At 45.8% G+C, this 25,510-nt stretch overlaps 1 protein-coding gene across 10 annotated transcripts in view; it reads left to right on the top strand.

Moving 5' to 3' along the window:
* The window catches only part of MAP2 (microtubule associated protein 2), a 385,117-nt gene extending 373,475 nt beyond the window's left edge, over positions 1 to 11,642 (top strand). For 7 of the 10 annotated variants that reach the window (XM_048484968.1, XM_048484977.1, XM_048484972.1 and 4 more), the window contains 4 exons: positions 4,380 to 4,472; positions 7,065 to 7,146; positions 8,763 to 8,875; positions 10,210 to 11,642. In XM_048484968.1, the coding sequence (XP_048340925.1) occupies positions 4,380 to 4,472; positions 7,065 to 7,146; positions 8,763 to 8,875; positions 10,210 to 10,425 (504 nt within the window). In that variant the 3' untranslated portion in view covers positions 10,426 to 11,642. The remainder of the gene's footprint in view (positions 1 to 4,379; positions 4,473 to 7,064; positions 7,147 to 8,762; positions 8,876 to 10,209) is intronic. The other 3 variants (XM_048484973.1, XM_048484978.1, XM_048484979.1) reach the window with 1 other exon arrangement.
* Positions 11,643 to 25,510: the final 13,868 nt, after the last annotated feature.

Here is a 25,510-nt window from a genome sequence, read left to right on the forward strand (position 1 = left end):
CATAAGAGTATATATTGTAGACTTAGTAAATTCACAATAATACAGTCTATCACTGCTCCCCTTATTGAGTGCAAATAATTGCTTGCTTGATTACTTTGCTTACACACACCCTTTCTACTGTATGGGTCCAAAAACCACAGCAGGAAGATAGACATAGTAAACGAAGACGTGTAAAAGCCTGTGCTGCTCACTTCTTTTTGTGGTTTTCTTGAAAAGGGCCTAGTTTGGTTGTTAAGCCTTCATGAACATATTTATCTGGCCTTCATGAACATAGAAAAAAGCAGGGGCTAGGTTTCCAGATACTTCCTAGCAACTGCTAGGACTGTGCATTTGGATAAGCTGAACAAGAAAAAAAACAGTTATCCAGATGAAGCTGAAAAGCCGAAGTGGGTGCCGCTATCTTCCTTTGGAAAAAAAAAACCCAGAGAACTCCAATGGAAGATAAGGGCACTCTTTTGGAGGCCCATCAAATTTGACCCCCCAACCAGGATTTCACCATACTTGGAGGTTCTTCTAAGGAGAGTCTTTCCTCCAAGACAAAAGCCCTGGAAGATGTCTGCCGTAGATGTGGGCAAAACATTAGGAGCAAAAGCTACCAGACCATGACCACACAGCCTGAAAAGTCCACAACAACCAGAAGACTCTTTTGTCTATCTTGGACTCAGTTCAGGGAGCATCTCATATCATCCTCCCCTCAGGCCTGTTTCCCAATTAGGCTGTTGCAGAGACCTTGCAGCGCTTTGGACTTGCTGTGACCTCTCCGTCGGGGCTTGTGGAGCAGATTCTTCCTCCCAGTCACAGCTCAGAGGTGTCACTGATCCCTCACCACTAGGGACAGGCAGACGTGAATTTCTGTGAGGACTTGGGGCTATTCTATCTGTCTTCTACCTTCCAGAAGCCGGAGCCAGACTTAACGTCTTCTGCTCCACACTTTTGCATCAAGATTTTTTTAAAAAAAAATCAATCAGAAAGTTTTAATATGATCTAAAGTGAAATTCCAAAATAAAGAAATCCATCTGCACTTGTGCTTTTGGTCCCTGCTGCTCCACCATTTCCCCTTTGCCACCCCTTAGCCTTCAAACTGCCCTCCTGAGCACTCAACGTTAATCTTTCTTTGAAACTTTGGCTTCACTCTGTCTTCACTTTGAAACTTTGGCTTCACTCTGTCTTCACTTTGAAACTTTGGCTTCACTCTGTCTTCACTTTGAAACTTTGGCTTCACTCTGTCTTCACTTTGAAACTTTGGCTTCACTCTGTCTTCACTTTGAAACTTTGGCTTCACTCAGGAGGAGGATGCCTAGGACTGCCAGGGGATTGGAGATCTCTCAGAATTACAGCTGATTGCCAGATGGCAGAGACCAGTTTCCCTGGAGAAAATGGCCACTCTGGAGATTGGGCTATGTGGCATTTTATCCTGCTGGCCTCTCTCCCCCCTCTCATTTTGTCTAAGGTCAATAATAATAACACAAAACAGTGATCAAGCTTATGGGCTCTTCAGAATTCTTCATGAGGCTAGATGTCTAAAAGAAAGGTCAATCTCTGGCCCCTTCCGCACATGCAAAATAATACACTTTCAATTCACTCTCAATTCACTTTGCAGCTGGATTTTACTGTGCGGAATAGCAAAATCCACTTTGAAACAATTATGAACATAAGAGCATAAGAACTAGCCTGCTGGATCAGACCAGAGTCCATCTAGTCCAGCTCTCTGCTACTCGCAGTGGCCCACCAGGTGCCTTCGGGAGCTCACGTGCAGGATGTGAAAGCAATGGCCTTCTGCTGCTGCTGCTCCTCCCGAGCACCTGGTCTGCTAAGGCATTTGCAATCTGAGATCAAGGAGGATCAAGATTGGTAGCCAGAGATCGACTTCTCCTCCATAAATCTGTCCAAGCCCTTTTTAAAGCTATCCAGGTTAGTGGCCATCACCACCTCCTGTGGCAGCATATTCCAAACACCAATCACACGTTGCGTGAAGAAGTGTTTCCTTTTATTAGTCCTAATTCTTCCCCCCAGCATTTTCAATGAATGCCCCCTAGTTCTAGTATTGTGAGAAAGAGAGAAAAATTTCTCTCTGTCAACATTGAAAGTGGATTGAATGTCCCCTCCTGGCCTTGGGATTGGGCACCACCATTATTGTACCATTATTGTACTGTCCATGTAATGCTGCCATGTTTTTTATAGAGTTTGTAGTATGATTTTAATTTAATTTATTTACTGTGTATTATTGTTGATTTATGGTCTGATGTACACTGCCCAGAGCCCTTCGGGGGTGGGCGGTTCTAAAATCTTGAATGAATGAATGAATGAATGAATGAATGAATGAATGAATGAATGAATGAATGAATGAATGAATGAATGAATGAATGAATGAATGAATGAATGAATGAATGAATGAATGAATGAATGAATGAATGAATGAATGAATGTGCGGAAGGAGCCTCAGTCACGTGTGGGAGGCTACAAGCACTGTTCGTATCACAGATTGCAACTGCCGTTACAAAACTGTGAATCATTTGAAGGGGAATGATATATTTGAATAGCATAGTCACCCAGGAATGGACAAAAACCACTGGGCTGTACTTCACTGAGTTTGGGGTTCTCCAAATTTCAGGCAAAACGAATCATTCTGTATAAAATGACACAAAAACAAAATACAAGAGGTGGAGGGCAGGGTGGAGAGAATGATGACAAGTGATGAACTGAGGAATTGTGTTCTTCCCTCTCACTGAAGGAATTGGGAGGCTGCACTCTTTCTCTTCCGACCTTCGGTGGAGCACAGTCAACACAACCAATCTGCCTCAACCCACTGCAGTAGCTTGGATGTTATAGGCCAGTGATGGCGAACCTTTTCGAGACCGAGGGCCCAAATTGCAACCCAAAACCCACTTATTTATCGCAAAGGGCCAACACGGCAATTTAACCTGAATACTGACGTTTTAGTTTAGAAAAAACGGTTGGCTCCAAGGCACGTGTTACTCATGAGTAAGCTTAGTGAAGCAACCATGCAATGCTTCAAATGGGTGAATCACGATCCTAGGAGGATTTACTCAGAAGCAAGCCCCATTGCCAGCAACCGAGCTTACTCCCAGGTAAAGGATCATGCCCAGGCCAGCCTAGATATGTGTGTGTGTGTGTGGGGGGGTGATTTTCCACTCCCCTCCCACATGATGAACTCTGTGCGCGAGTGCCCACAGAGAGGGCTCTGAGTGCCACCTCTGGCACCCGTGCCATAGGTTCGCCACCACTGTTATAGGCCTTCTTTGAGTGCTTCCATGTGTCACAATAATGAGACCCTGAGGCCCGTTTCCACACAAATCTCCTGAAACGTTTGTGAAACATTTTCAGTTTCCCCTTTTGTCAGCATTTACTCTCTGGAAATGATTCCTGACCACTTTTATGTCTTTCCCCCCTTTTTAAAGTTCAGTGTTGGAATTGATGCTTCAGCCCTTCACAAACACATGCTTCATTCTATACTCCTTGTATATTCGATGCTTCAAAGATTCCCTCCCCGCAAATAAAAGAACAAACAGAGAAATACTGCAAATGAACAGGCAAAAAGGAATGGTGTGGGCTTAGAAAATGGGGCCAAGGAGGAAGTTCAGGGAAGCGGAGGATCATGGGAAATGTTGTCAATCGATTGCACAGCAACTGAAGACGTTTTCAAACCATTTCAGCCAAAGAATCATTTTCAAATGGGATTTGCTTAAAATGATTGGAGGCTGGAAACAAAACGTTTGGGGGTAAAAGCAATGTGAAACTCCACAGAGGAAGTGTTTTATTTCCTGACTCAAAACGTTTTAAATGAATTGTGTGGAAAGGGCCTGAGGTATCATAATAAGCACAAATATGGGTCCCTCAGGTATGTCTCTGGACCTCAGAATGGGCCATACCCAGTAACCCAGTTGGTAATTGATGAGATGTCAAAAAGAAACATCAAGGCTCCTTCCGCACATGCAGAATAATGCACTTTCAAACTGCTTTCAGTGCTCTTTGAAGCTGAGCGGAATGGCAAAATCCACTTGCAAACAGTTGTGAAAGTGGTTTGAAAACGCATTATTTTGCGTGTGCGGAAGGGGCCCTAGATATTCTTAATGCCAGAGGCAGTTTTATCAAGTCCTTGAGCTCACTAGAGCATAGGTGTCAAATTCGCGGCCCTCCAGATGTTATGGACTACAGTTCCCATAATCCCCTGCCAGCATTATGCTGGCAGGGGATTTTGGGAACTGTAGTCCATAACATCTGGAGGGCTGTGAATTTGACACCTGTGCACTAGAGCATTTCTTTGAAACCAGACTGCCCCCACCACTGGGAAAACCATATTGCAGTGTTGGCCCAGAGAGGAGCACTTTTAAAGTACGTTGACTTCCAATTCCTTTTAGGTTAGGATTTTAAACCAGAAGATTGATTTTAGTGATGTTCAAGCCAGATGTGGTTCCAAGGATAACCTCAAACATGCAGCAGGGGGAGGAAATGTAAGTAGTGACGGGGCCTGACAAGGTACCCCCGCTGGCACCGGTGACCACTCTCCGCCTCTGCACTACCTGACCCCTCTTCTCCTTACCGAGCACACTTTCCCTTCTTGCTCATCTTCCGCCTGTCACTTTGGTCTAGTGATGTGTTGGCTTTGTGTGTTGAGTGGTGGTCATCTCCGTCCTTCCTCACAGACCACAGCAAATTCCCTGATCTCAGCCAGGAGGAATGGCAAAGGCCAGCCTTCACCCATCTCAGCACTCTATTCTGTAAAGTGCCGAGGAAGCAAATGACTTGGGGGGGGTGAGAGCCCTGACCCCAAACTGACCTGGGCCAGTCGGGCGGGGGGGTCCCCGTTGGGTACCAGAAGCTCCACTGGCTGCTGGAGAAACTGCAGCAACCCCCCCTACAGAAGCCCAATTCCTGGCTAAATTAAGGTGACCAGATGGTCACCTTCGCAAACCAGGACAGGCGGGCGGGTGGCCGCCCGTGCTGCCGCAAGAGTGCACAGCCTTCTGGGGCGCTCCCGTTTCCCGCCCCATGACAGGGCGGGAAACGACAGCACCCCAGAAGGCCGTGCGCTCCTGTGGCCGCGCGGGAGGCTGCCACACTGCCTTGTGCCCCAGAAGGCAGTGCGGCAGCCTTCCAAAATCCGGGACATTTGGAAAAAACCCCGCCGGACGCGGGACAAGTTGTTTCAAGGCGGGACTGTCCCGCCAAAAGCGGGACGTCTGGTCAGCCTAGGCTAAATGTCACTTGAGTTGGCGAGACCTTGTCTATACCACAGGAAGTGATAGAGTGAGTGATAGAGTCCAGCTAATGATGACTTGCCATGAATTCACAAAGGCCCACGAAAGAAGGGTCACTGAATCCTAGACCATTCTGGCAACCCTCCAAGAGGTCTCATTCAACTCTAACTAACATAAGTGTCTCATGGTGGGTCTGAACGTTAATATATCCTGTAACTGTCTCAGTCTTAAGACAAAAAACATAGTCCCTCCCTAGAAAATAAAGGGTTGTCTCTAAGGAAAGGACTGTCTCTAAGGAGTCATTTTCTTTAACACACCAGACCAAGAAAGCATCATTTCCTAAGTATTGCAGACACAAGAGATTAAGGATAGGTTCTGGGCCTCTTGCAATTTTCCCATCTCTCTTCCCCACATTTAATTCCATCCTGTTGTGGTAATTATTATGGAGTGTTTGGAAGACGCAAGCAGTTTTCTAAAAGGACCCAAAAACCCTTGTTAGTAATACATTAAAAGCACAGTCCTAGCCAGTCTGAGTGCATTAAAATCAATGTGTTTAAAAGGCCACAGGGCTTCACTGTAAATTGGCATTCACCAGAGTCTTTATGCACACTTATCCTTCACTGAACATTGTGGGCGCAGAACTGTGCTGTAAATTACTCATTTGCAGGCAGCGCTTTGGGAAGATGTTAGAAGCAGAAACCGAGATAAGTTAGATTTTGGAAATCTAACTAAAAGAAGGAACAAGTGGCTATCCCATAGACCAGGGGTCCCCAAACTATGGCCCGGGGGCCAAATGTGGCCCCCTGAAGGCATTTATCTGGCCCGCCAGGCATGGCGGCAATGGCTCCATTCAATGCAGTGGGGGCTCGAGGGAGAGGAGGAACCGGCCCCAACGGCTGTTGATTGCAGTTACATGATGGCACCCCCAAATCTCCATGAATTTTCTGACCCAGAGTTGGAAACCTTACATGTGGCAACGCCTGCTCCACCCTTTCCTCTCAGCTACTTCATGTGTTGCTCTCAGGCTTTCTGTTCCGCCTCACTCCCATTGGCATCAGCCAGGCTGGCGAATCGCTCGCTGGCTGCTAGGGAGGAAAGAACCCAGGAAGATACCTGCTCCTGGGTTAGATGGAATGTTTCATTGGGAAAGTTCTGCTTTTTTTTTACAGGGGAAGGTATTCCACAGCCTCCCCAACAATATCTGGAGCCCACCCTGTACTTGACATACTTTGGTCACTGTTCTAAAAATAGACCATGACAGAAAGGCTGAAAGGTGAAATCAAACATTTTACAATCATTTGTGCATAGGAATTTGTTCATAGTTTTTTTTAGTCCGGCTCTCCAACAATCTGAGGGACAGTGAACTGGCCCCCTGTTTAAAAAGTTTGGGGACCCCTGCCATAGGCCATAGGTGTCAAACTCGTGGCCCTCCAGATGTTATGGACTACAGTTCCCATCATCCCCTGCCAGCATGATGCTGGCAGGGGACGATGGGAACTGCAGTCCATAACATCTGGAGGGCCGCAAGTTTGACACCTGTGCCATAGACCTTTCAACCCACAGCATTGAGACACTTTTCTTGCACGTGCAACGTGTAGGAAAGTAACAACACTTATTTTCTCTTTCTGAATCTTTGCCGTACTAATGGAAAGCGTTCTAACACAGTTTTTGGGGGGAAACGGGAAGCTTTGCTGTATTAATCTGGGCATCCCCCTGCTTTGTTGCATGTCGTGTCGTCTATTAAGCCTCTCTTTCCTTACAGTGTTTTCCATATTCTGGATATACCCAGTCTACTAGCATGTATTTTCCTTGTTCCTAAAGCTGTCTTGTGTGTACTTCTAACAGGTGCAAATTGTGACCAAGAAGATAGACCTGAGTCACGTGACTTCAAAGTGTGGCTCGCTGAAGAATATTCGTCACAGGCCAGGTAATACGGGAACTTGCTGGAGGGAAAATGGCAGGACGTTGGTCATCTTGCCCTTGGGTGGCAGATGTCCAAGTGGTTGGTCAACAAGCAATTTATCCCCAATATTGGCTAACCATTTTGTTCTAAAAGAGTTTGTTCATGTGATATGACTACGGTTAAAACACTTGACCATTCTTTGTTTCTATGCCCTAAATACAATAAGATACGCACGAAATACATGAATTCCATTTTCTTGCAATGTTCTCAGTGGCATGAGTGTTATAAGATACCCAATCTCCTGAACAACTCTGATGTGCTCTTTTGTGAAACTGTTGAAAATTTTATAACTGGAAATTAGTAGTTTTAACTGCATTTCTTAACCTTGTTTTGTTTTAAAATTTTGTCCCATTTTATATGCCAATAAAGGCTTGTGTTGTTGTGGCTAAGCATTTTGAAGGGAACTTTCTGGTGTGTTTTGGGATCTCTGAGCTGTGCTAGAGAAGGGAATTCCTTATTCATGACAGTACAAAATGTATCCCAAGAATGTGACTACTAGCTGAAATAATACTATGATGCTATGGGGAGATGCAACTTCGTGACATTTATTAGCCAGACAATGGTGGATTCCGCACGGCACAAATATAATGTCTTCAGGACGTTATTAAAAAAGTATTGAGGGGAAGAACTTCACACACCTCTTTCCCCAAAAATAAGTACAGCCCGATGTATTTCTCCTGACCCCAGGTTTTTCAAAAATCGCTAAACTAAACCTGGGTTGAGGAGGATTCCTGTCTGCTGAGCAAACACTTTATTGATTGATCGATTGATCGATTGATCGATTGATCGATTGATCGATTGATCGATTGATCGATTGATCGATTGATCGATTGATCGATTGATCGATTTATAAGTTTTGTATACCGCCCTACCCCCGAAGGGCTCTGGGCGGTGAACAACATAATGTTACAACCTGTACCATTAAAAACCATTAAAATAAACACAGCGGTCAATATAATAAAACAGTGTCCGCAATAAAACCCTTATTAAAAACCCTCCCAAAGAGGGGAGAAGGAAAAATGGGTCCCAGTCTGCCATACACTTGTTTATTTTTATTTATTTATTATTTCACTTTTATACCGCCCTCCCCCGGAGGGCTCAGGGCAGTTTACAGTACCAACAAACAATAAAACAGAATAAATACAGAGTTAAGAGTTAAAATGCAGCATTCAATTGTCAAACCTAATTAAAATAGATGGCATCCGACTATTAAAACTCCTCTTAAAAGGGGAACAGTGGGTCTTAGATTGTTTCGGGCACCCATATCAGCAGCTGGTCCCCCCAAAGACCCGGTGGAATAGCTCGGTCTTGCAGGCCCTGCGGAACTCATTAAGGTCCCGCAGGGCCCGGACAGCTGGAGGGAAAGCATTCCACCAGGCAGGGGCCAGGGCCGTAAAAGCCCTGGCCCTAGTGGAGGCCAGCCGCATCATAGAGGGGGCGGGGATCACCAGCAAATTGGCCTCTGCTGAGCGCAGGGAAAAGTGATTCGTTTAAAAGTGATTCGTAGAAGGTCACGGGCCTAGGATGGTTTTTGCCTTCTTTCAGTCTCACTTTTCCCCTCCCACTCCCTTGCCTTACAGGTGGGGGTCGCGTGAAAATCGAAAGCGTGAAACTGGATTTTAAAGAAAAGGCACATTCAAAGGTTGGCTCGCTTGACAATGCTCACCATGTACCTGGAGGAGGAAACATCAAGGTAAGGACACTACCTGCTCCAGAATGCGCTGGAACAGCCTTTGCATTGGCTATTGCAGGACTCCGTTCTCTGCAACGCAGCGATTCCTTACATTATGAGTACCATGAATCTAAGACTCTCTCTCTGGGTTTTACTTGGGACCAGCTCCATATGCTCCCTTCCAGTGAGTTCCTCCATTGCATTAAGGAGTGGTTATTTGATCAGGAATACCAGCTCCTAATTGGCAGAGCAAGGACTCTCTGTTTCCCCTCTTTCCTTCGATATCATACCCGAGAAATGCAGGATAGCCGGTTATTTAAACGTATTGTTTGACCCTAAGCTGAGATGGGTGATCACTAGAGCAAGAACCAACACATTTCTTCTTGCTCTGTCCCCAGAGAGATTTAGGGCATCTCTACACCAGAGGCGTGCTTGCACACACTGCTCAACCTCTGAAGAGACCTTAGAACACAGGTGCCAAACTCGCGGCCCTCCAGATGTTATGGACTACAGTTCCCATCAACCCCTGCCAGCATCGTGCTGGCAGGGGATGATGGGAATTGTAGTCCATAACATCTGGAGGGCCCCGAGTTTGACACCTATGCCTTAGAACATATTTTATTTGCCTGCTCGAGATTCACAGAATTTAGACCTAGCTTTTTTTCGGAAGGTCCCAATTCTGGCACTCCAAACTCCTTCACCACGGCCAGCATACCAGCAGCAAAAGGCTTATAAACCAACATTCTTGGAGCTGATGTAACGCTGACCAACCTGTGAAGCCAGAGACAACTTGTAAATAAGCATGTTGAGTCCTTTGACGGAAGGTTTAAGGTGAATTTGGAGCCTTCTGCTCAGATGTTCCTTGTTATTTGTCTGTCTTTCTTTTTTGAGGAAGTTTAGAAAAACCTCCACAGCTTATCAGGTGTATTTCACCCAGGGTTGACAGATCCCCATCCCCCAATAACTGGGACTTACTAGCAATGAGGAGAGGCCCAGGGTGGCACCACTGGTGACATGGCACTGGAAGTGACATCATCACATCATTAGCAAGGTGGGATGTTCTAGTTAGTATTTGGGCAAAAACTCTATGGAAGAAGCCAGTTTTACCATAGAGGTTTTGCCCAAATGCCGGCATGTCTCCCATTGCCAGCGACGCAACGGCATCACTTCTGGAGCATGCCAGAAGTGACATCACCACTGGCGAATCAGGCATAGGCCTCTCCTTGCTGCTAATAACTGCCCCCACAGCAAATTGACAGCATCAGGTGGCTGGGCCCAGGGCAAAGGATTCCCTGCCCCCAGTCATTCCTCATTCCTAATATCACACATCTCTGGTCGCTGTGTTCCTTGTGCAGATTGACAGCCAGAAGCTCAACTTCCGAGAGCATGCCAAAGCCCGCGTGGACCACGGGGCAGAGATCATCATGCAGTCGCCTGGCCGATCCAGCGTGGCCTCCCCGCGGAGGCTCAGCAACGTCTCCTCCTCCGGCAGCATCAACCTGCTTGAATCTCCTCAGCTAGCTACCCTCGCTGAAGATGTCACTGCGGCCCTGGCTAAACAGGGCTTATGAATTTGCTTCGTTTAGCAGTGTTTGAAGTAATAATATTTAGGCATGAGCTCTTGCCAAGAACAGGCTCTGAGCAGGTGTTCATATTCATCCTTTACCATGTCTAAAATTAAGTCTCATCCCAAGACTGTAGTAACCGTAAAATAAAACTGGGGAAAAAAAATGATATACATAGTTGCAGAAATTGGCCTGATTTCCATTCTGAGCGGGAAGACGCTGTCTTTTACCGGGGCACAATTGCGGTTTGTTCTGTTGGACAATTCTTGTCGCTCTACGCTGTCTTGCATGGAGTTTCTGTGCTGGGACACAACGCATTTTGTGCCTGAAGGCCATCCACCACATCTTCAAGAACCTTGTTTGGTCTGTTGATTTGCTCATGTTACCATTGGGTTCGTGGAGGGAACGAAGGGGTATCTCCCGCTGTAATTTATTAAGGTTAAACTAAACCGGAGAGTCTTGAGTCCCGGGCAGAAGAGCGCAAAGTCAAGATGTCCAAAAGAGCTGGGGGCAAGGTGGGGTTATTTTATATAAATGGGTTGAAGAAAGAGTCGGTTAAGTTATTAACGTTGTGGAACGTGGATGATGATATCAGTGTATAGCTGATTCCAATGAATTATTTAACTAATAATTAAAGAACGTAGTTGGGCGGAAATTGTATGAACTGTATTGGGAAAGTGGCATTTTTTTCTTTGTTTTTTTCCTTTTTCTTTTCTAAAACAGCTACTGAAACTAAGCAGTGGAACTGTGTCTAATTAGGATATTGGCTAAGCAGCTCACTGGTGGGTACACTACTAATTTTCACATCCTTTCCATCTGTTTGATACAGTATTATTATAGGTATATATTTCTCTGTGGCCATTTGTGATCTCCCCCCTCTCGTACTTGAATATTCTACTTCCTTATTCACAGTATCTGTGTCTTTTTTGCACCCTTTGCAATTTTAGGTATGTAAAAGTAGATGTTTAGCAGGGTTTTTTCAGATTAAAAAACTCAAAAAAAAAAAGGACAACTCATTTAGCATGAAATTGCTTTCTGTGACATCTCAAAACTGTGACCCCTGTTTTAGTGCCAGATGCAAGTCTCTTCTGTGATAAGAAATGTTATTCTCCCTCCTCTCTCTTTCTTTCCTTTTTTTCCCCTTCACTATGACTGACTTCGTGAGGTCCAAGTAATTCTTTTTTTTTAAGTCTCCAAAAAGATGGTTTGGGATTCTAGATTTTTTTTTAAAAAAAAAAAGACGACAACAACAAGCATTTAAAAAAATGGTTTCATTCCAGCTTTTCGTTAAAAAACAATACCTAGGGTAAGAGTTAAGTCTAAAGGTTTTTTTTTTCTTTTGCTAAAGTTGAAATTCCAAGAGATAGGTAGTTTTAGCAGAAATTATTCCATAACAGCAGCTTTGCATAGATATTTTCAGAGCCTCAGACAGCAAAACGAAGCTTTAGAGAGAAATGTATTGTGCATGACAATTACCAGTCACATAAATAAATAATCTCTAGACGGCATTACCGAGGCGACAGTCAATTAATCTGCAGCAAAAATATACCAAGTATAAAAAGTATAAGACAAGTGCGTATAAATTGGAAATAATCCAGGGGCACCTCAATATTAAAACCAGTGGAGTCTCTGGGATTTCCACCGTTGTAATCTGAAGGACTGTGAATGTGGTACAGTAATATAGCTGACCCAGTGGGGGATAAGAATCCCCCTATGTTATGTATGCTGGCATTGACTAAATGATAATTGAATTACTTATTTTGACCTGCAGCTTAATTGCTGTGATCCTTTCAGAATCATCGCTACGCCATTTGCATGTTCTCAAGCTGAGCCACCCATGAACAATTCACTAGGATGGCTTTTAGGTGTTGGAAGCTGTTTTAAAAGGGCTGCCTCAATTCCTATGTTGTGCATCCTGTACCTAAGACTGATGCTGACACACGCAATCATTTTTTTAAAGTATCAACGGTCTGAACAAATAATAATCTTGTGGCACCTTAAAGGCCAACAAACTCGCTCCAGCATAAACTTTTGCAGATGAGAGTCTGTTTTGTCAGATGCAGAAATCTGATTCCCAGTTGTATTCAGGTTTTATCCTGTATCATTAGGGAGGTTCATAGAACTCAGTAAGATCAGCCTTTACATTTATAAAATAGCATCCTATGTGACAGAGGCTGTTGTTTGTAAATAGATGGGAACCAGCAAAGCTTTAGGACAGTGAATTAAGAACATAAGAACATAAGAACAAGCCAGCTGGATCAGACCAGAGTCCATCTAGTCCAGCTCTCTGCTACTCACAGAGGCCCACCAGGTGCCTTTGGGAGCTCACATGCAGGAGGTGAGAGCAATGGCCTTCTGCGGCTGTTGCTCCTGAGCACCTGGTCTGTTAAGGTATTTGCAATCTCAGATCAAAGAGGATCAAGATTGGTAGCCAGAGATCGACTTCTCCTCCATAAATCTATCCAAGACCCTTTTAAAGCTATCCAGGTTAGTGGCCATCACCACCTTCTGTGGCAGCATATTCCAAACACCAATCACACGTTGTGTGAAGAAGTGTTTCCTTTTATTAGCCCTAATTCTTCCCCCCAGCATTTTCAATGGATGCCCCCTGGTTCTAGTATTGTGAGAAAGAGAGAAAAATTTCTCTCTGTCAACATTTTCTATCCCATGCATAATTTTATAGACTTCAATTGACCACATTATGCAAAGATGAACTGTGATCCTTGGCAGTGGAAAACACCATCAAGTCTCAACCTACTTATGGTGTCCCTGAAGGGTTTCAATGCCAAAAAACAAAGGTGGTTTGCCAATGCAAAAAAACCAGAGGTGGTTTGCCCTTACCTGCCTCTGCAACCCTGAATTTCCTTGGTGGTTTCCCATCCAAGTACTAACCATGCCAAAGCCTGCTTAACTTCCAAGATCGAACAAGATCGGGCCATCCAAGGACTGTGATCTTTATCGAAGGTGAACTTCTAAAGACCGTGACACTTGAAATATAGACAGTGAGATGAGCCTAATACTATTTATCATTTGGTGAAGGGGAAATGTTCATGTAGTATCTAAAGTCTTTCAAAGGACTGTTCTGCCCTGTGATTGCTGTGATATTGCTTAGAATAATAATAATAATACAAGGTGTTTTAAGAATATAAGCAGGCTCCGACTGGACCAAACCGAGGCTCCAGAGAACCCAGAATGCTGTGGGACTCTTGGCAGCTGCTTCCAGAAGAAAAAAAAATACAGAGAAGGCCAAAGAACTGTATTTTTAAGAAAACGTCACTCTGGCCCCTTCCGCACACACAGAATAATGCGTTTTCAAACCACTTTCACAACTGTTTGCAAGTGGATTTTGCCATTCCGCACAGCTTCAAAGAGCATTGAAAGCAGTTTGAAAGTGCATTATTCTGCATGTGCAGAAAGAGCCTCTGACTCTCTGCCTCTGGTTCTTGAAGATTAGCCTCTCTGTGTTGTTATGTCTTTTTTCCCCAGTTTTGGAGTAAGGGAGAGAGAGCATCTAGGGTACTGCTGTCCCCCTCACAGACAGACTCAGCTGACTGGCACCCAGTCGGAACAGCCTCATATCTGTGACTCTTTTGTATCCTGCCTTTTAGGAGTATAAACACATTCTACATGGCGAAGTTAAATGACAACAGCGTGCGTGCGGTGACAAAGCTGTCACTAAGTTTCATGCTGCCAGTTTTTATCTTCGAGCAAAGTCCTTGTTACCCATCATCATTCTCCCATTCGTAAGAGTTGCAGAATTTTGATGGAGCCGCACAAGTTGGACAGTGGCAGAGGAACTCGTAAAATGGAAATGCACCCACTATGTCTCATTCCGCAAATGCAGAATAATGCACTTTCAAACTGCTTTCAATGCTCTTTGAATGGCAAAATCCACTTGCAAACAGTTGTGAAAGGCCTATGTCACAGGACTGTATCTTCATTGCTAGGGGCGGGACTCCTTTTTTTTTTACAGTTTAGCTCTTTCCTGAGCCAAACTGCATGTAAAAGCCAGTGGCAAAGTCCTGTGGGAAGTTGTCTTCCTCAAGCCTCATTGACAGAAACGAAGGGTGGACTTTGAGCTTTCTGATGTTCGTTGGCAGCAAGACATGTCCAGTAGAGCTTGCCGGAGGATTGGAACTCACCGCCACGTTTGGCACATTGCTCGTTGCCCATTCTGTTAGTCTGATACCAGCCCCTTAGCCTGCAAGTTCTCAAATAATCTGAGCTGTGATAAAATAAACAAATGCACATTTACTGTTTCTCAAGCAAGCGAAATAGTTTTTTAAAAAATTAGGATCAAGCTAAGCTGTTCAGTCGAAACGAAACCTTTCCACTGAGAAAACAAATGCTTGGGGGAAGGGGTGTCTTTACTTGGATACCATCTGCTTCTGTGTAATCCCAAACCTGAAGGGACTTGAGGGGGGGTGGGGATTAAGCAAGCCTTTTGGCTGTTGTGGGTTTTTTGGGATGTGTGGCTTTGGTCGTTTTTGTTCCTAACGTTTCGCCCACCTCTATTAGGAGCAAAAACCGCCAGAGCACAGTCACACAGCCCAGAAAACCCACAACAGCCAGTTGATTCCAGCTGTGGAAGCCTTTGACAATACAAGCAACCCTTTCCCCGGCAACAGTAGTTCAAGCTGCTCATTTTAAGTCCCCTGTCTACTGGGACACTATATGTAGAATAGGTTGCATTAGAAACCTAAGAGGTATGCTTCAACTTTTTCTTTATGGCTGTATCTGCCTAGTATACAAGCATCCCAAAAAATGTGGACTACCATATCACAGTGAGCATACTAAGGACCAGAGGCGTATCTAGGCAAACTGGAGCCCGGGGACAAAACCTGAGTTGCCCCCCCCGCCCCCGTATGGGCAGCTACCCCCCTCACCACTTTTAGGAGTCCATAACTTTGAACCCCCTGAACAAAACCTCACCTAACTTGGGTGGTATCATCAGGAGAGTCTCCTGAAAAATCCCTGAAATTTTGGTGCTGCTAGCCTAAAAACTGTGCCCCCTGCAGGCAAAAACTGAAAAGAAACACTAAAAAATACAAAAACACACACAAATGAACCTGAAATTTTTGCGCCACCCCACTAGGGGGGCGCCCGGGGACATAGGGTACCCCATGTCCCCTAGATAAATACTCCACTGCTGAGGACGTTTCTGTAGTGCTGGGCTCCAGAGTCCTTTCCAAAAGTCAAGAGCAAATAGCCTTTGCCGTGCTCAAAGAAGCGGCTGGCCAAAATTCAGCCTAAAACAGACAGGTACAATCTGCGCCCGACCAGGCTAGAAAGAGTCGCCTGCTCTGCAGGGCAGTCATTAAAGGTTCGAGAGTTCTCCTGGTTTCTCAAGGATTGCTATGGCAGGGAACTCTCTAGTCCTGAGACAGGCCGGAATGCCTTTCTAGTGGTTTGCAGGCAACGCAGCGAATCGCATATTGTTCAAGCCTAGCCTAAGCATTGCGTTTAGAGGTTGTTCTCTGCCGCCCAGATTGCCGAGCCTTTAGCAGAAGAAGAATTTGCCCCCCACAGACCTGGTTGTATCAGCCCCAACATTTCAACTTTAGCAAAGAAAAATACGAAATCGTCTTAGATGTGCTGGGATAGATTTAAAAAAAAAAACACAGTAGGCAATTACAAGCTTGTGGGTTTATTTTGTTCCCCCTAATAATTCTAGATCCTGTTATCATAAAAGAGGCATTTCTTGAATGGCTGGTGGTAGGTAGTTCATGTTTTTCAATCCAATTTGCAAATGTATTTGTTGCTGTATAGTGATTGTTTTGCGAATAAAAAAAAACGCTTGTCATCAAACTTCCTGTGTCTTGGCTGGATTTTCTTTTCTTCCAAATCTGGTAGTGGTTCATGCCACATGCCCTGATGATGATGATGATGATGAAGAAGAAGAAGAAGAAGAGTTTGCATTTATATCCTCCCTTTCTCTCCTGCAAGAGACTCAAAGGGGCTTACAATCTCCTTGCCCTTCCCCCCTCACAACAAACACCCTGTGAGGTGGGTGGGGCTGAGAGAGCTCTGAGAAGCTGCAAGAGACTCAAAGGGGCTTACAATCTCCTTGCCCTTCCCCCCTCACAACAAACACCCTGTGAGGTGGGTGGGGCTGAGAGAGCTCTGAGAAGCTGCAAGAGACTCAAAGGGGCTTACAATCTCCTTGCCCTTCCCCCCTCACAACAAACACCCTGTGAGGTGGGTGGGGCTGAGAGAGCTCTGAGAAGCTGCGACTAGCCCAAGGTCACCCAGCTGGCGTGTGTGGGAGTGTACAGGCTAAACACCCTGTGAGGTAGGTGGGGCTGAGAGAGCTCCGAGAAGCTGTGACTAGCCCAAGGTCACCCAGCTGGCGTGTGTGGGAGTGCACAGGCTAATCTGAATTCCCCAGATAAGCCTCCACAGCTCAGGCAGCAGAGCTGGGAATCAAACCCAGCTCCTCCAGATTAGACACACGAGCTCTTAACCTCCTACACCACTGCTGCTCTGGGGGTGGGGGTGGGGGTGGGGGTGGGGGTGGGGGTGGGGGGTGGGGGGTGGGGGGTGGGGTGCAGATAAGCCACAACCAACATAGTGTGACCCTGTGAGTGGCTTAACAGGGGTTGTTTGCCATTACCTGCCTCTGTGTAGCAACTTTGGACCCTTGGTGGCCTCCCCTCCAAGTATCAACCAGCGCCAACCCTGCTCAGCTTCTGGAATCTAACGAGATTGGGCTAAACTGGGCTATCCAGTTCAGAGTTATCTGTGCAAAATAATAACTCAGAGGCCCACGACTTTTCACGCATGATCCTGCCTTGTGAGGGACAGCCTGCTCCCCTATTGTAACCAAGTTTGAAGATGTCACTGGAGCAATGCCATATGGAAGGTAGTCCCTGGATGGTAAGAAATGGAGATGCTTCAAAAGGAGAGAGAAGGTGGAGGAAGAGGGGACCAGATTGGTGGGCCTGCTCCAAATGTATCGTCTGGGGTCTTCCAGGAGCACAGTCCCATCCCAGACATACCTTTGAGCAAGTCTTAGATGAAAGCTGAACCTGACATAGTGGAAGATGGCAGTGCAGGGTAGGAGGAAGAATCCACTGTTAAATTCAGTTCTTTATGCATGCACTACTTACCCCGCAGCTCTTTGCTTGGCAATTGAGTGAGCAGCAGTGGCGGAGTGGCTAAGAGCAGGTGCACTCTGATCTGGAGGAACCGGGTTTGATTCCCCGCTCTGCCGCCTGAGCTGTGGAGGCTTATCTGGGGAATTCAGATTAGCCTGTACACTCCCACACACGCCAGCTGGGTGACCTTGGGCTAGTCACCGCTTCTCGGAGCTCTCTCAGCCCCACCCACCTCACAGGGTGCTTGTTGTGAGGGGGGAAGGGCAAGGAGATTGTATGTCCCTTTGAGTCTCCTGCAGGACAGAAAGGGGGGCTATAAATCCAAACTACTACTCCTCCTCCATTAATTGGTACCCCCACCCCCCAGCCCAGGTTTTTTTTTGGTTACAGTGGTTCTCCCTCTGTAAAATATCCTGAGCCCAGCTGCCATTTTGCCTGCCTGTTACTTCATTGTTTTTTCCACGCAATTGCCATTTGGGAAGGTTGCCTGCCACTTTGGGGTGTCTGAGCCATCTTTGATCTAGCGTTTCTTTGCTAGACCATGTAAATCCCATGGCAATGTCAAGGGTTAAAATAATAATTTTTTTTAAAAAAAAAGTCCTTCTGATCATTTTGAGCCGGTGGCCCAAAGAATGGGAGAAACTGCTGTGGTGTAGGCAGGGGAAGTCAGGGAGGAGCAAGCAAACTCAAAATGAAACACTCAGTGATCTCTGCGAAGGGAGAGAAAAAGTCACACTTCAACAGGTTTTGGAAACTGTGGGGATTCTCTGATCTGACAGCAGAGTGAGTTTCAAAGGGGGGGAAGCATGTACATAACTAAGAATCAAACCTGAAGAGAATGTATGCTCAATGCAAAGGAGACTACAGGTGTGTAAATGGCCTCAGAGAACACTCCTGTGCTGGTTAATGTATCAGGAATGACTCGGTTCATTGCCAACTCGGAGGCTATTGCTTAGTGTGTGGTTTTAGTGAGACAAAAAGGTAACAGCAGAGAAAGAAGTTCAAGGAAATGTGTGAAGTTGTGTTTAAACTTTAAAGCCACGCAAGGTAAAATGCCGTTCACAAAGTAGTGCTTTGAAGTATATCAAAACCCTGACAGAATTCTTTGCCCTGATTCTTGTTTAAAGATGAATCTCAATCTTTTTTTTCTGAAAAAGTTGGATTTTCCACAATATAGTATTTGTAATGTAACCCATTTCATACTGCCAACTACAGAAAGAAACAAAAAAGCATTATAACAACACCACAGAAGTAAAGGCTCTTTACCTGTCTCTTATCTCCCTGTCTCTTATCGACGTGGGAGTCGGGACCCCTTTGGGGGTCGAACGACCCTTTCACAGGGGTCACCTAAGACTCTCTGCATCAGTGTTCTCCGTCTGTAAAATGGATAAATGTTAGGGTTGGGGGTCACCACAACATGAGGAACTGTATTAAAGGGCCGCAGCATTAGGAAGGTTGAGAACCACTGCAACATTTTTGAGTTCGGTAATTCTGATACGAAGTGGTGGACTGAGTCACAAGATGGCTGCCCTGGGAGGCGGGGCCAGCCACAAAATGGCTACCACAGGGAGTAGAGTCTTACACACATACCCAAATAAAGTTCAAGTGCAGGAGAGCTGAAAATTTAACAATACACTGGAAAAGAAGAGGGAGACAAAATAAAACCAAAAATTCAGAGGCAGCTGTTGCCAAAGCGATGTTATTTTAGTCTGCGCAGCCACTCAGATCTCCAGTGGCCAATTTGAAGCCATACCAGTCAAAACCCTATCTGGACACACTCACTTTCGGAAAATGCTTGGCAGGTGCCACAAAAGTTGCTGGTAACTGGACACCCAGTTGGGGAACCCTTGGTTTGCACAGACTGAGATACCACTGACAAAACCTTTTAAGGAACTAGAATATGGCAGGCTCTTGGGAGTTGGATTGGTCAATTAGTACTTTGCAACCCCACGCTATGGGGCTTGAGTGGCTGACAGTTTTGAATGTGAAGGGAAACACTACTGGGAAAACACCTCCGGAGAACTGGAATCAACAGCTGTACTAAGCACTGTGTAATGTTATGTTTATGTCACAAATCAGCATCAGTTTATGATTATGTTTGTAGATACAAACACTACTGTTAGTAACCATTTTTACATGAGTTGAGACTCATAAAGGGCGATTCCGCACACGAGTAAAATAGGTTCGACCCAGTTCCCTGAGAAGGGTACTAACCTAGGTCAAAGCCATTGTTGTTCCCCACTGCAACCAGCTTGATCCCAGCTCGGAGGGCGGAATCATCCTGTGCCTCTTCGCCGCTCCGTTCCGATTGGCTACTGTTCTACGGCCATGTTTCGTCTATCCCCACACACGTTATAAAAAAAACTGCCACAGGAATGGAGGGACGAAGGTGGCGTTTTTCGATTGTCCAGCTGTACGCATGCCTGAAACACTCAGCTGTGATTGGCTGAATGGGGGACTCCTGGCACCAGAGATTCCGCACTTTACTGGAATCGAGCTGAGTTTGAGCGTGGTTCCCTGAAAAAGTAGTAGTTCCCAACTGGAGTCGGAAATTTGACCGTTAACACGGGACGAAGCTGGTACAAAACCACGATGATCCCAGTGGTTGTGCGCAGCACTTAGGTCGAATGCAGCTCCAACTTAGGTCGATAACGCAAGTGCAGAATCGACCAAATACAGATTTGAGGAAAGGGTTCCCTCCAGCTATGTATGAAGGAAGTTTCCCATACAAGGCCTCTAAAGGAGTGTTCAAGTTTGTACGAAAAGTTCTTTAAAGGTTTGCTTCAATGATATCTCAGTCTGCAGACCTTCCCTCAGATACAAGATGGTCTTAGCGTGAAGGATTTAGGATCACTGCCATGAGGTAAGTTTTTTGTAGTGAGCAAGTAGAAGACAGAGATCACGGAGGCAGAAGTTGTATGCAAATAACAACAAGGGTTTATTGATAGTTTTAAAGGACAGAGCAGCAGCACGGGTCTCCAAATAGTCAAAGAAGAGTCCTTGGCGAGGCGCACAAGTTTAAAGTTGTTATGGCTTCAGAGTGTGGTTTGAATGTTGTGTAATGTTTTCAAGCATGAACAAGATTTCGCTAAGTAGCCACTGAGTTGAAGCCTCTCATGCACACAGCATCGTACCCACGCTAGCCTGCCCTTTCCCAAAAGTCAGACCAAATAATATGAGGTCTGCTTATCACAAGACAGCCTCAGAATTAGGTACTGTATCTACTTCTAACGGTAGAGTTAAACCACAGTGCCAAGCAGAGTGACCTTTCAAGCAATCTACTGTTTTTCTGGGGAGATCCAAGCTGAGTTACCCCCATCAACAACTGGGAAAGGGGACATACCAGCATCAAACTGGTGCCCAGGCCTCTGTTGCTGGGGATGCAGGGACAAATGCCAGTATCCCCATGTTGTACCAGCTTCGTCCCGTGTGCACACCAGAAGTGATGTCATCATGTTGTCGGTGACATGGGGATACCGGCAGAGGTGGGATCCAGCAGGTTCTCACAGGTTCCCGAGAGTAGGTTACTTATTATTTGTGTGTGCTGAGAGGGGGTTACTAATTGGTGATTTTGCCACGTGATTTTTGCCTTAGTTATGCCCCTCCTCTCAGCAGTAGCACGCAGAACTTGAAGCAGTCTAGCAGGAGGTGCACTGGCGTGCATGGCAGCCTGTGCCTGTGTGCATTCGTTTCCCGCCCAAGGACCGGCACAGTGGCTGCGTCCTTGCCACAGCCCCGCCCAGGAATGCCCGGCCACGGCCTTGTCGTGCCCCACCCAGCCCCATTGGCGCTACGCCACAGTTTGAATCCCACCACCATGGGAACCTGTTACTAACATTTTTGGATCCCACCACTGGATACCGGCATTTGGGCACAAACTTTATGGTAGAAGTCATTTTTATCATAGACTTTTCCCCCAGACTCCAGTGTGTCCCCACATAGGGAGCAATATGATGATGTCACCTCCAGTATACACCAAAAATGACATCACTGTGTCACCAACACAAGCCTAGGCCTCAGTTTGCTGCTGGTAAGCTCCCCACACTGACCAGCTGATTGATGCCAAGGGGAGGGGCCAGGGGAGGGGCCAGGGGATCCCCCACCTGCAGTGGGAGTCTGGGAACCCTATCTAAAAGTATCTCTGTCCTCTCTCCTGCTATGTCTCCCTCCAACATTCCATTTCCTCTCCTGAAAGGTGATTGGATGCTGCATCAGCACTTCTATTGGCTCAGGGATGAGACAACTGAGTGGCTGTTCCACCTATCAAGGAGGGGATGGCCTCCTGTCCATCACAACCATGATTTTAAGATGGGTTTTTGGCCACCAAACTAACTTCAGCATCCCAGACTAAGTGGGGCTGAAAATCTTGCTAGAGCATACACACACACACACACACACACACACACACACACACACACTCTAGAACAATCTCTCTTGAAAACACAGCACCGAGAAGTGTTCATTATCACATTCAAAGCTGGAAGGAAGGCCTTTGAAACCAGCTGTTGCTATAAATAATCTCAGGAAACAGGATTTGAAAGAAACAACTTGGCCGGTTGTCGTGACTTCGAATTTTCACAGCATATGGCGTTTCCCCCTCCTCCTTGGCCTCTTGATTACAGGGACCACGGGGATCTTTTCTAACACAGGCATCGCACATTGCTGGATTTATCTCGTGCTTCAAATTACAGCAGCCGCGTCCTGTGAGTTTACAGGGGGAGGAGCAGGCGTCAAATGCAAAAACCATGATTACAGCAATTGCTTGTCACTGCAGTCAGATAATGGTTACCAACCTCCAAATAGGGCCTGGAGATGTTCCAGAATTACAGCTGGTCTCCAGGCAACTGAGATCAGATGCTCTGGAGAAAATGTCTACTTTGGAGGGAGGACTCTATGACATTAAGTCCCAGTGAGGTCCTTTCCCTCCACAGACTCAACCCTCCAAATCTCCAGGAATTCCCCAATCTAGAACTGACAGTCCGGATACAAATTCTGCTGTCTCGTGCAACAATAGCTTTAGGCTGGTAGGAAAAGAAAAAATGGACAATCCAGAAATGGTTGGAATATATCTGGAAAGAAGTGACACTGGACACTTTCGATATAATAACAAAAAATAAACTGTGGCAAGTTAAACAGAGCGAAATTTTGAAGATATGGACAATATATGCGGACTGGATGAAAGAAGCTGGAGTCAAGGAGGAGATATGGGAGAAGAGATTACAAAGAATGAGCTTACTGCTGTTTGTTTGATAAAACTATGAAGAAAATACAGGGGGGAGGGGAAAAGGGGAAAATGTACTGTTTGAAAACGAATAAAGAAGAGTATTAATATAAAATGGAATATTCAAATGATACAATAAAAATTATTTTTTAAAAAAATTCTGCTGTTTGTCTTACCCACTACTTAGCCAAGGGAGAACTATTTGCTCACTTGCCTGCAAAGTGATTTACTGAAGTCCCTTACTCTGGGTAGCAGGAATCTTCTATCCAGAGTGCATGCCCAGTTTGCTTTATTCTCCATGTTGCTTTGGAGGAAGGAGGCATAAACACTGAAGCAACTAAGGAGGGGAGTATCTTGGGGAGGGTAAATAGCATATGTTCAGAACCGTTCACACCCTTTTATTAAAAGGTTAAAGTAGTCCCTTTCGCAAGCTCAGGAGCATTACTGACACATGGGGTGACATCGCATCACAATATTTCGCAGGTAGGCTATGGTGCAGAGCCAGCGGGGTATAGTGGTTAAGAGCAGATGCACTCTAATCTGGAGAACTGGGTTTGATTCCCCGCTCTGCCACTTGCGCTGAGGAGGCTTATCTGGTGAACCAGATTAGCTTGTGCACTCCAACATACTCCTGCTGGGTGACCTTGGGCAAGTCACAGTTCTTGGGAGCTCTCTCAGCCCCACCAGCCTCACAGGTGTTTGTTGTGGGATGGGGGGAGGGAAAGGAGTTTGTAAGCCCCTTTGAGTCTTCTTACAGGAGAGAAAGGGGGATATAAATACAAACTCTTCTTCTTTTTCTTCTTCTTCCCTTTCTGCACAAACCTTTTCAAATGTTTTGAGGCAGGAAATAAAATGTTTAGCCTGTGGAGCTTTGCATTGTTTTCATCCCTTATGTTCTGAAAAAGTTTTATAGCCAGCCTGGAAATATTTTATCTGAAACAACCACTCTTTGGAGCAAAACATTTTCAAAACGTCTTCCCTTGCTGTGCAGGCAAAATTAAAGGGTTCTATCTTTCCCACTGTGTTTTGGATGTTTCCCGGTCATCCCTTCAAGCCATTTTATTGTGTCCCTGAGCTCAGTCCATTCCTCCTCACTTCTTTCTTTTCATCAGTTCTCTTTTTTCTTTTTCAAAATGTTTGGTTAAATCTTCAAAGCGTCAATTACACAGAGCAACAGAGAATCCATGTGTTGAGTCTTCAAAGGTAGTTCCCCTGCTCCTCCACAAGAAGCCTACTGGGTGACTTTGGGTCAGTCATGGTTCTCTCAGAATTTTCTCAGCCCCTCCTACCTCACAAGGTGATTGTTAAGGGGAGAGGAAGGAAAGGAGTTTGTTAGCTGTTTTGAGACTCATCACAGGAGAAAAAAAGTGAGGTATAAATCCAAACTCCTCCTCCTCCTCCTCCTCCTCCTCCTTCTTGGGTCAGAATCCCAGAGGTATCCCCGGGATCCAAAAGGTTTGTAACGCTTGCTCTAGAGCAGGAGTCTCCAACCTATGGCTTTCCTGATGTTCATGGATTATTATTCCCATCAGCTCTACCAATTGGCCATGCTGGCAGGGGTTGATGGGAATCATAGTCCATGAAGATCTGGAGGACCATAGGTTGGAGACCCCTGCTATAGAGCCATTTTAATCCAGATGCAGACCTGGCTTTGAAAGAGTGACAGTGGGGCTGCAAAAGTCCCAGGTGGCCTGACCCACTTTCTAAAAAAACACTTTGAGGGACACCAAGAAAGGTGTTAGTGGCCACCATGGTGAGCACCATATAGAAGATCCTGTTTTACAGACTTCATCTTTTCAGAGATAACCTGGTCTACTAAATTAAATGGATCTAAGCTAATTTTCCCTGCATTTCCAAAGCACCACTTCCAGGAGATTCAGGCTTAGCATGGTGTAGTGGTTAAGAGCAATGAACTCTATTCTGGAGAAGGGGGATTGTTTCCAAGTTTTTTTAAAAAAAAGAAAGTGTGGACTCTTATCTGATGGACCAGATTTGTTTCCCCACTCCTGTATTCCTTCTGGGTGACCTTGGGCTAGTCACAGTTCTCTCAAAACTCTCTCTGCCCCATCTACCTCACAAGCAGTCTGTTATGGGGAGAGGAGTTTGTAAGCCACCTTGAGTCTCCTTACAGGAGAGAAAGGCAGGGTATAGATCCAAACCCTTCTTCTTTTTCTTCTAGTTTTGTTAAAGAGAACCAAAGGATCAGTAGCTGAGGTCAACGATGCCGGCGTGGGTTCCAAAGTTTATTACTGAATATACTGTGGGGGAGGGGTGGGCTAGATCCCATGGATCCATTCTTAATGGGAAAGAATATCCTGCAATGGACCAGACTGAATCCTACCCAGCGCCTTCCAAAACCATTTGCTGTGGTTACTACCTAAAGCAGGGGGTGTCAAACTCATTTGTTACCAGGGCTGGATCTGACATAAATGTGACTTGGTCAGACCAAGTGGTGACCACCGGGGGGGGGGGGGGGCTTCCTCATCTGGTGAACTCGCAGTGGGTTCCCAAGACCAGAACAGGCACTGGCAGTGGGGGGCACCCAGGGGTGGCTGCTGCAGCTGGTGATCCCACAGTAGACTCACCAGCCCAGATCAGCACTGGGAAGAGATAGATGCAGCTGGTATGTTGTGGAGGGCGGGGGGGTTAGCCAGGCCAGATCGGGAGCGGGGTGGGGGCCACAGTAGCTCCCCAAGCCAGCTTGGGAATGATGGGGGAGGGGTGCCTCAGTTGACTGGTGGCCTTCATAAGCCCACTCCAGACCTCCTGTTTG

This window comes from Sphaerodactylus townsendi, linkage group LG02 (assembly GCF_021028975.2).
Source record: "Sphaerodactylus townsendi isolate TG3544 linkage group LG02, MPM_Stown_v2.3, whole genome shotgun sequence".
In the NCBI taxonomy this organism is placed as follows: Eukaryota; Metazoa; Chordata; class Lepidosauria; order Squamata; family Sphaerodactylidae; genus Sphaerodactylus; species Sphaerodactylus townsendi.